The sequence below is a fragment of the Lepidochelys kempii genome, chromosome 21, assembly GCF_965140265.1.
Source record: "Lepidochelys kempii isolate rLepKem1 chromosome 21, rLepKem1.hap2, whole genome shotgun sequence".
Taxonomy (NCBI): domain Eukaryota; kingdom Metazoa; phylum Chordata; order Testudines; family Cheloniidae; genus Lepidochelys; species Lepidochelys kempii.
The window spans coordinates 1,044,482-1,061,703 of record NC_133276.1 but is presented as its reverse complement, the minus strand read 5'-3'; the positions used below and the strand labels follow the sequence as shown (position 1 = coordinate 1,061,703).

General features: G+C 48.0%; 1 protein-coding gene across 5 annotated transcripts in view; it reads right to left on the bottom strand.

Moving 5' to 3' along the window:
* The window catches only part of SYT6 (synaptotagmin 6), a 94,889-nt gene extending 90,412 nt beyond the window's left edge, over window positions 1-4,477 (bottom strand). For 2 of the 5 annotated variants that reach the window (XM_073320221.1, XM_073320220.1), the window contains exon 1: window positions 3,853-4,477. In XM_073320221.1, the coding sequence (XP_073176322.1) occupies window positions 3,853-4,006 (154 nt within the window). In that variant the 5' untranslated portion in view covers window positions 4,007-4,477. Of the gene's footprint in view, window positions 1-2,750; window positions 2,826-3,852 lie in introns of those variants that run through there. The other 3 variants (XM_073320216.1, XM_073320217.1, XM_073320218.1) reach the window with 3 other exon arrangements.
* Window positions 4,478-17,222: the final 12,745 nt, after the last annotated feature.

The window sequence follows — 17,222 nt, the reverse complement described above, 5'->3', positions numbered from 1 at the left end:
CACCAACTGTTATATTTATCGTCTTTACCATACGACCTGCAGGCTTCTGCTTGGGGCTTGGATCTGATTCTTCACACAAGATTGTCTGGCTCAGTCTGTTCTGTGCTGGATTGATAAATGAGCCTATGTGGTGCAGAATAAGCAGAACTACCATTCCCCAAGTCAGAGATGGGCTAAATACCCAAATTCATTGGGCGTACACCAGAAAGGGGGCTGTGTGTTCCAAGTGTAATGTGTAAACAAGAGCATCTAGAACCCAGAAGTCCAACCGGGCGTCCAGTTAGCTCAGTATTCTCCCTCCAACAGCAGCCAGCACCACTAGTGGAATAGCCCATTATGCGGCAGCATGTCCCTAACCCCCGTCAGTTAGTGACTGGTTTATGCCTCGAATCAGGAAGGTTAATATCCCCTATAAACATTTGATCCTCTCTACTGGAACTAGATTTTCTCATTTATCCATATAAATGTCTAATCCATTTTTAATCTTCCCAAGCCCTTGGCTTCAGTGACACCTTGTAGTGCGGAGTGGAGGAGAATGTTAAACATTGTGTAAAAACATGCGTCCTTCCATCACTTTTAAATGTTATCTTTTCATTGGGTGTTCCTTGTTCTCGCACAATGAGAGAGAGTAAACAGAAGAGCCCAGTTTACCTGCTCTACACCATTCCTTCGTGTAAACACCACACTAATGGCCCCCCATTCATCTTCTTTCTGACTTGCACAGTCTCTTCCTTCAGCCTCTCCCCATTTAGCACTCTCCCTGCACACAGCATTTTCATTGGCCACCTCTGGATCCTTTCGCCTTGTGCTCCATCCTCATGCAGGAGAGGTGTCCAGATCTGAGCCCAATATCCCAGGTTATAAGTCTCTAATGCAAAATGTGTAGCAGGCAGGCTAAGACAGTTCAGAGAGGAACTAAGGCATACTACAAATAATAAACAGTAGCAGTTGGGAGAAGTTTCTTATCAGAGTGAAGGCCTGAGAGAAATTGCAGCTGCTTGTACTCAGCTCAGTATGCAAATATGCTCATTTGCTGGGCTGGAGAAGTTCTGCAGTCAGGCGTTCTGGAATTAGCCCTACCAGCTCAGCTAGGCACCAGTCAGCGTGCTGAATGCTCCGTAGGCATACACATAGCCCTGGCCTGCCCCACACAGGGACCAGCGAGCAGAGACAGTGGTAGAAGCTATTAGCATGCCCTCTGCTCAGCATGATCCTCTCCCATAGCCAGGTTCACATACATGATGTAGCTCCACTCTGAGCTAGGAACACTGCAGTCATAATCAGACAGAGTTTTTAACCCTCGAAAGGGTATAATGCTGAGAACGGTTAAAACGGGACAGGCCACTGCAAGGAAAAACTGCATGCAGTTCTCCCTGTGTGTGGACTAATGGGGTTTTAAATGGCTGATGGATAAAGACCAGTGCCACTGTAACATTAGTGACTAGAATTAACATACAGGTACGTAGCCCCAAACAGCAGTTGACTGACAGATAGACACACACACACGGAAGTGAGCTGTAGCTCACGAAAGCTCATGCTCAAATAAATTGGTTAGTCTCTAAGGTGCCACAAGTCCTCCTTTTCTTTTTGCGAATACAGACTAACACAGCTGTTCCTCTGAAACAATGGAGAGAGACTCCAGTGCAGCACGCCTGCCTTACTTAAAACACGCAGATAGGATCAGCGCAAACTCTGCTCCTATGCACATGGGGAACGTGCTGGCTGCCGTGGGAAGTGGAGCAGGAGCAGCTGAGTGGAAGATGGTGGCACCATCCTCCTGCAGGCTCTGCAGGGTCCCCCTCTACTGTACACCCCCACCCCAGCATCTCCTACGGTTGAGAGCAAGATCCGAGAGCCCTAAGCCAGTGCACTGCACTGCCCTGGGGACACAGATGTGTTACCTTGCCTCAGGCCGAAGGACCCATTAGCTGCATGCTGCCCTGCTCCGGCAGGGGGGTACAGGCCCTCTCTTGGCAGAGACCAGTGCCAGTCCCCAGGGTCTGCAGCTCAACTTGAGAAAATTGGTGAGACTTCAGTAATTCCGCTTATGGCCAAAACCAGGGAAATGTAACCTTTTCCTAACAGACTCACTTCATCCCTTCAGTGCAGGTTTAGCCTAGGGCTTGTTTTAAACCAACAATCCCTAATACTATGCTTTACAAATACGCAGAAACTCCAATAATAGGGTGACCAGATAGCAAGTGTGAAAAATTGGGACAGAGGGTTGGGGGTAATAGAATCCTATATAAGAAAAAGTCCCAAATATAGGGACTGTCCCTATAAAATCAGGACATCTGGTCACCCTATCCAATAAGGAGCTGTGAAATAGAGACATCAGTTCCGACTGGCATGCTAACAGTGTAGTGCTGTGGGCAGTAGAAAGATGTAGACAGACGTGATGTCTGGCAGAGCTATTACACACAGCCTGCACAGGAGATGGGCTATGGCACGCGACTCTCCCACTGCCCTGTATGCTGGCGCCTTGCACAGGTTGTGCTGAACACAAAAGGCCCTGTTTAATAAGGCTACAATGACTGCCCTGCCAGCCTGTTCTGAGCACAGCACCAGGACCAGCCGGCAAGGCTGGCAGGATTTGAGATGCTCTGGGACAGAATGTGTTTATATAGCACCAAGCACAATGGGGGCTCAGGCACCACCACCATGTAAGTGTTAAATAATAACAATAGTGATGCTTTTAAATATGATTAAATTGTTTAAAAGAACAAGAAACAATGTAGCAAAATACTTACCCCTCCCGGGGATCACGCCATTGGACTGAATGAATCTGGCCCAAGAAGTCTGTGAGAACTGCCTAACACAATTTGTGCAGGCTGCGTACTGGTGATGGCAGAACGTTCTCTTTAAAGACGTTAAAAGACTCTCAGCAGCTGACAGATATTGCTGAATACGGATTCTGCACTTTGTGGGCAACTGGCTGCATTCCAAAAAAGGATAGTGCTCAAATACGGCATTATAACCTCAAAAGAGGTTGCCTGGTTGATCTCCTGAACTGTGGAGGTAGAGTGCAAGGATTCCTCTGCAATGAGACGTTTAATCTAGAAGCCCCTGGAATTGCCAGTTGACAGGCAGAGAGATCCAGGAAATTGACCTCACTTAAAGGGTGAAATACCCCTTTGCTGCTAGAGCTGCAGCACCCACACAGAGTGCATCTCGGAAATGCCCAGGTGTCCCTCTAGTGTTAGCCAGCTGGCAAGGACGAACTGGGGACAGATATGAAACTACAACTGCGTTTGCTTTTGCTAGCAAACAGATACAGAAAAGTCTATTAAATGCCTCATTAGTTAAACAAATCGATTCAAGCCCTTCCTGTCCTCCTAAATAGAGATATGGACAAACACTTCAGACCACTCTGGTCACTAAAACCACTGCTGTGTTTACTATAAGTATCTAACTTGTCAGTACAACATGCGACTTTCACAGAAACTTTAACAGACAAAACTTCTCTGCAGCATGATTGTGCCTCTGTTATTTGCATTGGTAATATCCCCTCCCTCTCCAGTTCCATTCTAGCTGTCCTCACAGCTGCTAGCTCCAGAACTTCCAACTTGCAACAGGTTACTTGGAATTTCCAGACAGAACATGACAGTGGAACTACAGGATGGTGGGGAGTCAATGGCAACATATACACAGAGATGGAGATAAATTCTGGACAGAGACCCAGCCCCTCAGCTCCTAGCTAGGGGATTATCAGTGCTGCTAGCTACACAGCTGTGCCAACTTCAGTTGCTTTGGAGAAGTCACCTCCCATGCCAGTCTACCTTGGCTCTTGGTGTGCGGTAGCTGTCTTACCTACAGGAAGAGCTCAGCCCTGCAGGGCAGGGGTTACTGTACCTGGCTCCGAGATACTCAGGCTCTGGTCTGAAGGCAGGAGGAGGAACCCCCTGCAGGTGTCCAAATCCAGGCTGGGCAGGCTTTTCTTCCGGCACAGGTCAGTGACAATCCGAACTGCTTTCTGACACCGGCTGTCCTCCTTGGTGGCACTCATCTCCCAAACTGCATCCTTCACTCTCCCCCTAGCTGACTGTCTAGGAAAATCAAACTAGGGAAAGAATGTATTTATCTCCAGGAACACAACACCACCCACTCTACCCCCTGGTGCTCCTGAGCTGTGCCCGGCTGCACACTGCCCCTGAGACGTCAGGGATCTGAGCCCTTCTCAGAGTTAGGACTTGACTGCCGGAGGGCAGCTTCCTGCAATCCAGCCAGTGTCTGATTGCCTCTGAGATCAGATAGCGCTGTGCTGCCAAGGCGTGTGCCAGACAAGGAACCTCCTACCCAATTCAGTTTGATACCTTCCATGTTAAATTTTAAAGCTGCAGCCAGAGCATTTTTTTAACCTCTTACTTGCTGCACCTTCTCTCTCAGCATGTGAGGAGACATTTCCCCTGCCCAGGTGCAAAGCTCAAATCCAAGCCCAAGAGCTTCTGTGCAGAAAAATGAGCGTTGGAATCCTCCAACCAGGAACAGCTTGTCACCAGAAATAGTGGAAAGCCGGGAGTGTGCTGCACACTGCTTCCAATTGCAGAGAGCAATACACAGAAAGAAACAGGTTTTATTTACTGGCTTTTGCCAGTACTAATGTACCAGGCTATAGACAGCGACAGGGAGTGCAGCCATTGTTGTGTTGTGTAATTAGATGATTTTTTTAATGTATGATGGTGTCACTTTTGGATGCCTATTGCAATTTAACAGATAGGTCATGCCGCATGACAGAGCTGCTCTGTTTAATAGAAAACACATTTGTTAGGCATGAGCGAAGAAGAAGATCACATAAGGGGATAATTACAGTTATCCTCAGTGGAATCATTTCTTGCTGCTTCTGGAGAGGAGCAGTAGTGCAAATATAAACGAAGGTGCTGGAGAGAAAAGCAGAGTTACGCTGGCTGGTGTGCTAAGCCGCCATTTCACGGCACAATAGGAAGTGTGTCTGAACGCATGCCGCCCTACCCGTCCAGGCCGGTAATTACTTGCTGCAGCTCTCCGAGCGACACCACAATGTAAGCCCCAGCTCAGGGCTCCGCAAATGCCCATACAAAGCATCAGGCACCTCTGCAGCTGTGTTTCCTCACACAGACCAAACGAAAAGACACACTGCAGCCAACTATCAGGGGCTTCAACGCCCACTCCTGGGGGCACAGAATAAACTGGCACTGTTCTGCCAAATAGCACTGCAGATGGACCAATATGGGCTGCCTGGCATAGTTTAAAATTTAAACTGAAATAAACCTGGTTTAATCTGAAATAAGCGTGTCCACATTGGTTTGCTTCGGATTAACTAAATCACTTAAAAATCATGCCGTTAGTTAAAACAATGCAGCTTGTTGTGTAGCCAAGGCTTCAAGATCTTGTAACATGTGCAACAGCCCTGGATAATAATATTTTAAACTGGCCTTCATGCTCTCATCTCCCTGATCAGTAACGGTGATACTGACCAGAAGTTTAGGCTGCCCTGATGGTGAGATCTAGACCGTAGAACGGTCAGTCCCTTGAGCAGTAGTTCTGACTCTTTTCCATACAGTAACCTGGGAACCGCCCTCCCCACCCCACATCTAGCCAGGAGCCCCCACCCAGCAGTGAGGGGACGGCAGGGTGGTCACAATCCCCTGACCTTGTTTGTGACACTACTGGAGGTCATGACCCCAGGTTGAGGGGCCCCCCGACTCTGAGGGAAGCTCTGTCACTTGGAATATTTATTGTATTTTTTCACTGGGCTGAATATAACACTAGAAAACGGGCCAGGCCTGCTCTGACCCCTGGATGTGGCCATTTCCTTCTCTAACTTCTCTCACCTTCTGTCTCAGGGACATGGACGTCAAGTTCAGAGACAACTGCTACCAGAGCTATTTGCTGTGGGGCCCCAATAGAAAAAGGCAGGAAATGTCCAGTGGTCTGTGCCTTCCCAGGCCTAGAAAAATCCTTGTTTGTCACAGAAAAGGTGGTATTTGCAAACCTCTGGAAGAGGTTCCAAATATTTAGTTATGTATAAAAACAACCTATTACTTCCCAATTCAAGAGCCACTTTTGGGAGGGATGCCCAATTATTTCATACATCAGAAATGCCATCAGGGAGTTAAGGAGATACCCTGAGTGAAAGGACACATAAAAATCAGTCAGACAGCCACAGCGCATAACCAAGTCCATTAAAACGCACAATAAATCGCCGGAATGGCAGGTTAACGGCCCCCAAGGCAGGCCGTGTGGATTCTGTAACGGCAGCGACAAGCCCTCCAGACTGAGGTGCATGTGCCAACGAGTGGCACCAGCAACGCAGGCTCCGAGGTTCACATGTAACTGTGCACAGGACTGTCACAGGCGCCTTGTTCCTTGCTACACATCTGGAGCGTGCGACACTGCGGCGTACAACTCTAACTGTGCGAGAGTTGCCGTTTCACCATGGCAACGTGATGCAATGTTCCAGCTGTCCTGCCTGTGCACAGGCTGCCATGCGAGTGCGGTATGGAGCTCCGCAGCTAGTGTACCGCATGGAGCAAGATACCATGCACTTCGCAGGTCAAAATTCCAGTTGCTATGACATGATTGAATCTGTTTATTGAGAGGCAGTGTCCTGTGGCTAGCCACACACAGATACTTCTAATTAGTTCCCCCACCCTGGCCAGCTCAGCCACGAATACGCGCAGCATCAGAGACATTTCAGGAATAGTTTGCCACGCACAAGGGCAAGACAGAACGTTATCAGTGCCAGCAACCTGCTAGGGTCTCGTATGGAGCGCACAGGACTCTGCAAACCATGCAGGGAGCCCAAACTTGGCAGCACTGGAAGCCACATTGGCAATTTGTGCAATTTGCATTAAAGTTTACATAACAGCCTCACTAAACCCCATCTTTATTTGCCTGTTGAAAATTGCAAATCATCCACAGAACTCGTCCACGTAACCAAGCCGCCGCCTGTGCCCGCCGCCCAAGCACCTCTCCCCATTGTTTGCATCTCGGCGTTAGTTAGACTGTACGCTCTTTAGAGCGGGACCTCTCATTTTGTTAGGCGAGGTGTACATCCCTAAGCACAGGGGGGCTTGACCCTGATTAGGGGCTTTAGGCTCCCCCACAGTACCAGGACATTAATAATAAAGTTCTCTCCCAGCAGGGCTGCCCACTGGGCACGGGATGCTCTCAACTCTGCATTGGGAGTGGCGGGGTGTTGCTGCCTCCCACAGTAAGGGCATATTCCTGTGCTTACACTAGTGTAAGTGAAGAGGGTCAAGAAAGTGAAACCAAATACACTGTGTCAGGAAAGATTCAGAACAACTGCAACCCGCTTTCTCTTCTCCCGGTCTGTGACTGAGAAAAATGCAGGGTGGGACAGGAGCTCAGAAGGAGGTTCTCCATTGCAACCAGTCAGGGGCTCGCTGGCCTTCAAAGTCTCCACAAGACACACACTCACACCCCAGGGGGATGTATGCAAGTCTGTGGCTCAGAGCTGTCTCCCCTCAATGCACAGCAGCTATGCCTCCAGGGTGTGCTGGGCTCAGCCCTCCTGGTTTTAAAAGACACAAGCTTTGTTTTCTTTATTGGGTGTGCCATCAGCTGGGCAGCAGTGGACAGGGTGTAGATGTGTGACCATAGAGCTGGCTGTAAAAGAAGGAAACAAGAGAGGGTATATTCTGGTTATAACCAAACTGCGCTCAGTACTTGATCCCTCTCCATTAGTGCCTCTCGTCTCTCTCTTCTGAGTCAACAGCTTTTATATACTTGATCTCTTTCCATGAGTGGGCTGGCACCCTCTACTCTCAGTGCTCCAGAGCACATGGGTCTATGGCCTTTGCATCAGTTATTAGTGCTAGCAACTCCAGAATCAGGAGCAGCATGCAAACAAGCAATTAGGACAGGGATTGGGGAACATTCTCCTAGGCTTCCAGGAGAACCACACACTCTCCAAGCTGATTAGATCTACACACACAATATCCTGGAGCTGCACGGCAGTGATGGAACATGTGCAACTGTTGGCCTTGTCAGCAATAATCCAGATCTATGGGTTTTAGGCCTAGGCCTAGATTCTGCTCTGCAGGTGGAGGTTTAAGCCATTTTAAACAAGAGCTGCAGGATCCAGCCTTAAGTTACATCTTCTGCAATTCATTAACTCCTGTGCAACTGAGGAGGAAGAGAGGCAGACTATGCCTTAGTCAAAGGTCTGGGAAATGCATACAGAGTGGCAGGCTCTGTCCAAACAATTAGATATATATAATCTCCTCTTGTGAAGAGCGAAAAGCAGCCCAAGCCAATTGGGGCCCTTCCTACTGAAAGGCATGAGGGTCACGCTTGTCCTTTTCTCAGTTTCTTTCTGGGAAAGGAGAGGTTGTACCCACGTGGGAAAGTGAGAATCAGCTGCTCAGTGAAAACACTGGAAGATCCTGCCCTCTTCTTCCAAACCTCTGCCTCCCTAGCTCACCTCTGCATCTACCCCAGCTCTTTCCCTGCTGCCTCCAGGATCCAGTCTGCCTCCAGCTGTGTGCAAGGGCTGAAGGCAGCAAGAACAACAAAACAACTCTCTGAAAGAGACATCCAGACGTTCCCTAGAGCACCAGGAAGAGTGTCCAGAGATGCCGTCTACGCCCGCAAACTCCTGTAGCCCCTTACTGTCACTACAGCAGAACCCAGACTTGCTTCCCCCAGCCAAACTTCCATTCCTCGAGGTGACAAGTGAAGACACCTGGTCCGCCCATCTTCCCCAGGCAGGAACCATGACATGATCTCAGACTCCCTCCCTGATCCAACCTATATGCCCAGCAGATGTCTGCCCTTGCACTGCAGCGTTCCCAGCTCTGGCAAGCATCTCCGCGCAGATGTGCTCACAGTGTTTCGGGGAGCACAGCACCTCTTTCTCATCCCTTTATTGCCAAGTGGCTCAATGTTACATTTAGGGATCATTAAACAGAAGTGTACGTGCTCAGCACTGCATCTCCAGCTAAGCTCAGACTTGAGGATTTAACAAGTCTCTAAAACGTAAGGTGAAAACTGCCTAGTAGACTTGAGTAACCTAGAGAAATGCTTTGTATGCAACAATGCAGATCTTCAGATCATTTGTAAATAATGCCTTCAGACAGGACTGAAAGGTGAACTAATGAACAGAAAGCTCTGGATGTAATTTGCACTGGATATAGGGTTGCACACAATCCCCAGCAACCAGGATTAAATACAGCTATATTCATAATGCTGCCAGAGAGAACAGGCTCACAGGAGGACTGGAATTTTTCTTCCTTAATACATGAAAACCAAAGCATGAATCATTACAATGAACATTTGAAAGAGTATACAGGCAACAGAGAATCAGCAACCATACATTGTGGCAGTCAAAGCCAGTTCTTGTACCTTGAGCTCATTGTCATCTATATTTTGCAATCAACGTCTCTATAAACAATTGAGGAAAAACAGAGCACTAGATACAAAATCCGTCAAAAACAATTGGCATGGTTGTTCACCACCACCCCAAACAGTCTCGATGTTTTGAATATTAATGAATGAGCAATTTTAATGAGCATGCTGATGGCAGCTGGCACTCTCAGTTGACTGGGGATCATCTCCTCTTACCCAGAAAGCTGCATATGGCACCACCACTGACTCAGCCCCTGGTGCTGTCTCTTGAGGCTCTGAGCTTCCCTGAAACGCTTGTTTGTACGTAACAGGCCTTTGACCAAACAGGTCCGGAGTGCAAAGTGACAGGACAAAGCATGACTCATGCATCAGAGCAAAGGCCCAAAGGGCTAGGGAGACTGGGAAAAGACTCCTGGGGCACACCAATGAGTCAGAGATAATCTTAGCAAAAGGGTGAGCAACATCCTTCTCTGAGATGCTCTAGGACACTGCACTGACACCACTACCCATTCCAGGTGCCACAGAGTCACAGTTCTCCAGGTCCCAGAGAGTACAAACATGGCGAATGGCAGGGAGTTTCTTTCCTGCGTGTATTTCACTCTTATGAGTCCCATCACCATACAATACATTTCTAATCGATCTAATGCCATGCAATGTTGTTTACAGGACACAATGGTGCGACCTGTGTTCGGTATGTGTCAGTACACTTTATGTGGAAGGGGTCTGGTCACCGACGTGGGAAAAGAATTGTGTCCAACGTGGGGAGCTATTCATGACATATGCTTGTCCACCTCGGCACTTAGCTTCTTCAGGAAAACATCACATTTTGTTTGCTTTTGAATTACGATTTCTTTGAAGCTGAATTTCTAAACTAACAGAGTCTGGAGAAGGAATAGCAGAATTTGTTTATGTCAGTTCTCACTAGTATTGTAATATTGTTTATTCTCTCCATTAATACAATAATTGGAAATGGCTCCAAAATGATTCATAGCTTTTGATAGTGAAAACCTACTCTGATCTGGATTGCCATCTATGTATAAACGGAACATGTATTTCTGTGCACCAACGGATACCACTTGGTTATGCAGATGTGCCGGGATCACCCCTGTCTGACTCAAAACAGAGGTGAAACCAACATCCTCACGTAATCCCAGCACTCAGCAACGGGGGGAGGAAATTATTGCATTTGTCACACTAGCCCCAGAGCTTGAAGCCAGGAAAGAGTCTCAGTCCAGTAGATGCAGTGGAAGTTGGAGTCCAAGCTAACATGGTAAAACAGAGTGTTTAAATCAGTGTCCCTGTGCTCTGCTCCAGTCTGGGGTTGCAGTGGAGAGCAGATGGAGAGTGATATTTCTCTGATTCCCAAGCGACAGCAGGCCGGCCTGGAGCATAAGTCTCTGCTGCATATTGCCGGGTAACAATGAGCAGAATTAAACACCTCTTGTCATGGAAGCACTGCTCACAGTTGAGTTTTGCACTTCAAGCCAGGATTCACCCTCTTCTCTGGGTACATACACAAGGGGCTCGCCTTTTCCCACTGACAACATGCGGAAATGTCTAAGTCCTGTCTGGAGCCGGGTCCCTTGTGCTGGCAGCCTACAAAAGCCTTATGAAAACTCCAGTTGCTACACAAAACAATGCTAACCACACAAAGGAAATGACACCAGCCCCCAACCTCCATGCTGGGGAACATTCTTGCCTGGCCACCCACTGTCTGCCCTCTCCATATTGATTTCAGTGAGAGCTGTTCTCTTTCTATTCCAGAGTCTCCTCTGCTTGGACACTGTGGCTTGTGGCAACGTAAAAAACAATGGGGGGGGGGGGGAAACACGCACTATATTCCTAGCAGCTGTAGCCCAAAGTGACAGCATCTGGATTGTGCTGTGAGCAACTGGTTAGATGTGCTGTTTGCAGATAAACACCTCATTTATTTCCTCTGCAGGGCAGGCGTGGAACTACCGCAGCTGGAAAGGCCAGAGTGGTGAGGGAGGCCCCTCTGCAGAGCTCCACTCCCTCATATGCAGAGAGGAGGCTATTCAATCCCTTAGTGCTTTGGTTCAATGAGCGCACACAGAATTCAGGTCGGTGCCCTGAAAAAAGTATCACCTCCAAAAGGCACTTCGGCTCCCCCCACATCCCAGAGGCGGAGGGACACCTGGAGGATCAACTGGTCAGAGTCATTTGGGAATGAGACTTTGGGCAGACTGTGGCAGCAGGTCAGTTACCCAGTCCTAGGGCTGCTTCCCGGAGAACAGGGAAAGTGGGTTAGTTCCGAGCAATTTAAATGCTTTAACTGAACTAATCAAATCAGCCTGGGCTTCTTCTGGATCTAAACCCTGCTTCCACGAGGCTGTAAAAGGCCCAAAGGTTGATGTGCAGCCCTTGGAAGGACCGAGCCAGCCTTACATAAATATTAATGCAACACACTAATGGTTCCCTTGTTCTGAAAACATATTGCCAAGCTACTTCTTTTATGGTCTCATTTCATCTGCCTCTCTCACAGCCAGCAGACAACATTACCAGTATTGCAGCATAATTTGTTTTACCAAGGTACCACTTTTCTCTACAGTCAATAAAACATGGCTGTCAGAACATGGAAGATAGATTATTACTTTATTACTAAATACAAATTGTAAACCTTGGTTTGTGAGTCTTCCTCAGCCACTATAATTCAGGAGGAGCAAAGTGTGGCAAGTCCTCTGACTTTCTCCAGTGGCAGTAAATGTTTCCAGAGCAGCACGAGGTTTTAGCCAATAATTCCATCGATGTCTTCTGTGTTAACCCCACCACTAAACTCACACCCGCACACAGCTCCACTACCATGTGAGGCAAGGTAATCGGAAGTTCTTCTTTGGCCCTGCATTGCCTGGTTCAAGGCCACATTTCAGTGAAAACCACTGCTCAAAGTGCAGCAATAGTCACATGAGCAAAGAGAATACTTGCTGCATGAAGAATGGGATACAATAATATGGGCATTAGAATGCCAATATATCTAAGTGGATGGGATGCCCTCACCTCTGATGCTATGTTCAGTTCTGTCTTTACGAAGATATAGCAGAAATAGAAGGGATTCAAAGATGGGTGATGAAAGTGATTATGGGCCTGGAGAGACTTCCAGAGAAGGATCAACTGAAAAGATTTGTGATATTTTGGGATAGTCCAGCGAGGAGGGGAGAAAATGGCATGTGATGGAGGCATACCGAATAGTGAGTGGGAGAGAGATGGTGAGCCAGGCACTGCTGCTTGCCCACTCTCACAGCACAAGGAGAAGGGGGTTAGGGATGAAAGTGAAAAGCAGCACACTTAAAACTCATTGAAGGAAACTCTTTTGTGCACAAAGGTCAAATAACCTGTGGAACTCATTGCCAAGAGATAGCCCTATGGCCAAGAGGTGAGTAAGATTCAGAAAAAGATTAGACATTTCTATGGCTAATCAAAACATCCACAGTTACGTGAGACATGATACAAGTGTACAAGGGCTATAAACTCTCCCTGCTTCAGGGCATATGCAAGCCACAAACAGTCGGAGTTAGTCCGAAAGGTGCCCCATAGGCAAGTTATTCCACAATTACCTAATTGAGGATTCTTGCCCCTTCCTGTTTGTCAGCTGCTTCAGAGAAGGTGAGCTGGATAACAGCCTGGCTAGCCGGGCAATGCCTGTGCCTCTATGTTACTTATAAGTAAGATTAGAGACGGTTTTCCTCAAAGACTGCTAAGAAAACTGACAAGGGCCAAGGTGTTCAGACTCAGGCCTGACCCTTCACCCTGTTACACCAATGGGTAGTTTGTCGTCACTGTTCTCTCCCCTCTCTGCTGGGTTTGAGACTTCCCAGCTTTCCTTCCTGCCCCGGGTTTTGTCCATGGTGCTGAACGCTCAGCCGTAGCGCCATGCAGCAAACCTGGGCACTTGCTCAGGCACAGGTGTCTCTTCACATTGTTGGGTAGCCAGGCAGACCTGGTCCATCTGCACCTCCCATATTTCATCCAAAAGACATGGGTAATAGCACCAGGTAGGGCACACAGGAGGGGAGCATTTGGATCTCAGACTACAAAATTTTCACCATGGCAGAGAAGACCAGCACAGTATGTTTAACCTGAATCCTGAGCAAGGAACAGTAAACAAAAAGAGGAGGTGTAGGCTATGTTCTTCCCCACTGTGTTTAAGAAATGTGGGCCACCTTCTAGTTATTTTTTTCACTACTCCTCCAGTTCCAGTGGAAATCCAAAGGATGAAAAGAGCCGTATTGCTGTTACAGCCAATACTGAAATCATGGCACAGACCCCTGAACCACCGAGAAAGTCACATTTTACTTCCCTTAAAATTTCCAGGTGAAAAGAAACCTATGAGCTCTTTGCTACCCTCACTTTGTCAGCCATCAAATAGTGTTCTGGAGCTGAGAATTCCTGTGTTCCTTGTTGTTCCTGCATTGGGCCCACACACCCAATGGTGCACATTTGCAGGACTTGGCCCAGCTACGCATTCTCTCTGAGAGGTGTGCATGTGCGGCGGGGGATGAGCGGGGGAAAGTGTGAACGCATCTCTAGCTAGCTGGCCCTCTAGTGTTTAGCATGGCCCTATGTGCGAAGATCTCTCCTATGAGCACAAAGCGACATTCAAAATAATTCCCTCACTCAAATGTAATCATCTCACTTGGTGATCTCCTCACCAGGGTCACTGTAGGCAGGGGAGCTCACCTGAAGGGCAGGTACCTTGGGAATTCCAACTCCTGCACAGGCTCCCCTCCCCCTGAATATTCTACTCCCCTGCCCAACCCGCATATCCCAGCACAAATACCTGCTCCACAGGACAGCAGCCTCGCTGTCACTGTAGTGTTTAATGCTCCCCACACCCCACCATCCATTCCCTCTAGGGCTCTATGTTCCCTGGGGGGTCCCCCACCCATCCTGGGGGCCCCTGGGGAGAGCAGCACCCCAGCAGATAGGAACAGATTCCAACCAGAAGGCATTTTCTGAGCTCACACCTTCCCTCTATCCATCCCTCCCATAAAGAGAGAGTTTATGAAAATGCCTGATAAACTCTATCTTCAGTTGCATGATATTCTTCAAAAACAACTGAACTCTGGCTTTGTGCCAGTTCAGTTAAGTTGCCTGTGTTTTACTAATATACAGAGAATCAAGAGTCATCTTCATTCCCCCTTGTAGAAAAGGTCACTCCTAAGTAAAGCTGGCATCGTTTTATTTAAGGTGACTTTTCCTTGGAAGCACCTAGGACAGATTCACTATCAGAGCTTCTGCCCCACCTGCCCCTGTGGGAGATGAAAAGACAAGCTTCAGTATATATGAAAAGTTTATGGCTGAGAACACTCCTCAGGCAACCACTCACCAGCATTTAGTGGCATGAACATCTCTATTCCTGGCAGGTTGGTGGCCACATAACAATATTGCCATGGAGAGATCTGAATTCAGATCATGAACTCCTTGACTTGACAGGGACTGGAAGAGCTGGGAAGGCAGCAACTCCACTCCTGTCTGTTCACCCCCAAGAACGTACATCCAGAGTAAACTGTTTGGAAGCCTCACTGCCAACTTTCAAAGGAACAGGAACATTTTCGAACTCTCTCTAATGGAAGCTCAGCAGAGCAGCTTTCAGGAGTTGTATTTTCAAGAAGTGATGAAGCCAGAGCCCCTGATCCCGAGCACTGCATCACGCTGGGAGAAATTTCCAGACATAACAATTCCTTTGGGAAGCCCTGAGCTGTAGTTCACAGTTATTGCATGTCCCCATTGCCCAGCCTCAGCAAGCCCTGGTGAGCCCTTGGAAAGATTTCAAACCCCATCAGCCATGTGCTTGGGTCTGGGGTTTAATTTCATCCCAGGGTTAGAAATATAGAACCTGTCAGGCCAGACTGCACCCCAAGTCCATCTAGCCCAGTCTCCTGTCTCTGACAGTGGCCAGAAGCAGTCAGAGCAGAACCCCCCCATCCCGGCAAGCAGGGCGAGGGATTGACAATGTCCACACTAGCCTGACCAAACCTTATGGAGTTAAGATAAACGTTATTGAACTGAGGTTCCTACCTTTGGGGTCCATTGTATTAACTATGCAGTAGTGTACATGTTCTTGTGGCATTGTATGTTCCTTCTCTAAAGGGAGGGAGGATTCTACCACTGTCTGGCTGACCAGGGCCAAGTCACTCAGCTTCTCTGTACCTCATTTCCCCGCTCTCTGATGGGGGACACTGATATGTCCCCTCTTTGAAAAGTGGGAAAACTCAGAATAGACCCACTTTCTGCGTTATTGTTGTCATACCGTCAGCATTGTCATGATCCCATGACTATGGCTGAGTGTACTTGGGCATAATCTCTGCAAAAAAAAAGGGAGGGGGGTTTAAAAAATACCTAATGTGACAATTGCCACCTTTGCCACATGCCCGTTGCACCCTTCCCCGCATCCTTTGTGTGTACATCTATTAGAAAGTGCCTAGCCCACTGCGAGTGCTACCAGAACCAAATACATCATGAATAGTCCTAGCACACAGTTTTTGGGCCTGGTGTAAGCAGGTGAAAATTAATCCGTTCCAGCGAAGATGCACACACAGACTAAGTGTTATGACTCCTCCATGATGTCCACATCTGATGGGGAGAGAAAGAGAGAGGCCAAACCTGATTCTGACTGTGTAAATCAGGAGTAGCCACACTGAAGTCAAAGGAGTTTGTGTAAGACCCATGCATCTGAGATCAGAATCAAGCTGAGCGAAGGAATGGCACTTGAAGCCACCGCTAATGCTATGCGTCACTTAGCTATATTCAGTTGTACAATCCAGCGCAGCCATATTTCATTCACTGACTTTAGCCAAGGTGGAAAAGGAATTTCTCTAAAAATCTGCACTTGCGAAGGTACCAGGCCATAGGCAGAGCTCTCCATCCATCCACAAAACACCACAAATGCCCGTTCCATGGAGCAGCTTGGGCACCAATGTAAACTCCACATGACAACACTTCATTCTGCCAGACCACAGCCCTTCAACTGCCAACCAGGAAGAAATGCAGAAGGGATTTCATGCACCTGGGCATGGCTCACAGGCCGCAAACAGACACAGCACAGTCTGGCAACTTGCCAACTTCCACCCACTAATCCAGCCACCCACTGAATCCTTGGGCAGATGCAGAAGTTACAGCTGCTCGCATCTCTACCTTTGTTGCCTGCAACTCTTGTTAGGCTCAGTTTGAGGGCTGAAAATTCTTGTTTCCATGGAAATGGCTGTAGTGTAGGATTGACCAAAACCAGGACCAGTGTTGGAAAAGTTGCTTGTGTAAAAAATGTTCTGACTGTCTTTCTACCAATCTGACACTCTGCACCGTGGGGACTGGCAGCTGGCCAGCTGTTAACTTCAGCTCCAGGCTGTGCACTGGAAGGGCGCTTTCTGGCAGGCAGCCTATGGATCACAGGGGCCAAAGAGCGGAAAAAAGTCATGTGTTAATTTCAGCTCCTTTGAAGTCCCAGAGTCTTCAGCAGCCTGGCATGAGCTTAACCCAGTTCTCAAACTTTCGTACCAGTTGCCCCTGTCACACAGCAGGCTGCTGAGTGCGACCCCCCCCTAAAATTAAAAAAACACATTTTTTTACATTTAACATTATAATAAATGCTGGAGGCAAAGCAGGGTTGCGGGGGAGGAGGCTGACAACTCGTGACCCCCCACAAAATAACCTCATGACCCCCAGTTTGAGAACCCCTGGCTTAACCCAAGCTGCGGGAGGTGCCGCTGCAGAGTTGGGGAAAGGATCTTCTTGTTGATTGGGTTTTGGTTTGCTGCCTATCACCGTGGCAGTTCAGTGCCATAGAACTGCCTCGATATCAAACCATTTAACTAAGGAAAGAAAAGTTGATGCAAGGAGGGAAGCAGAGCGGGTAATTG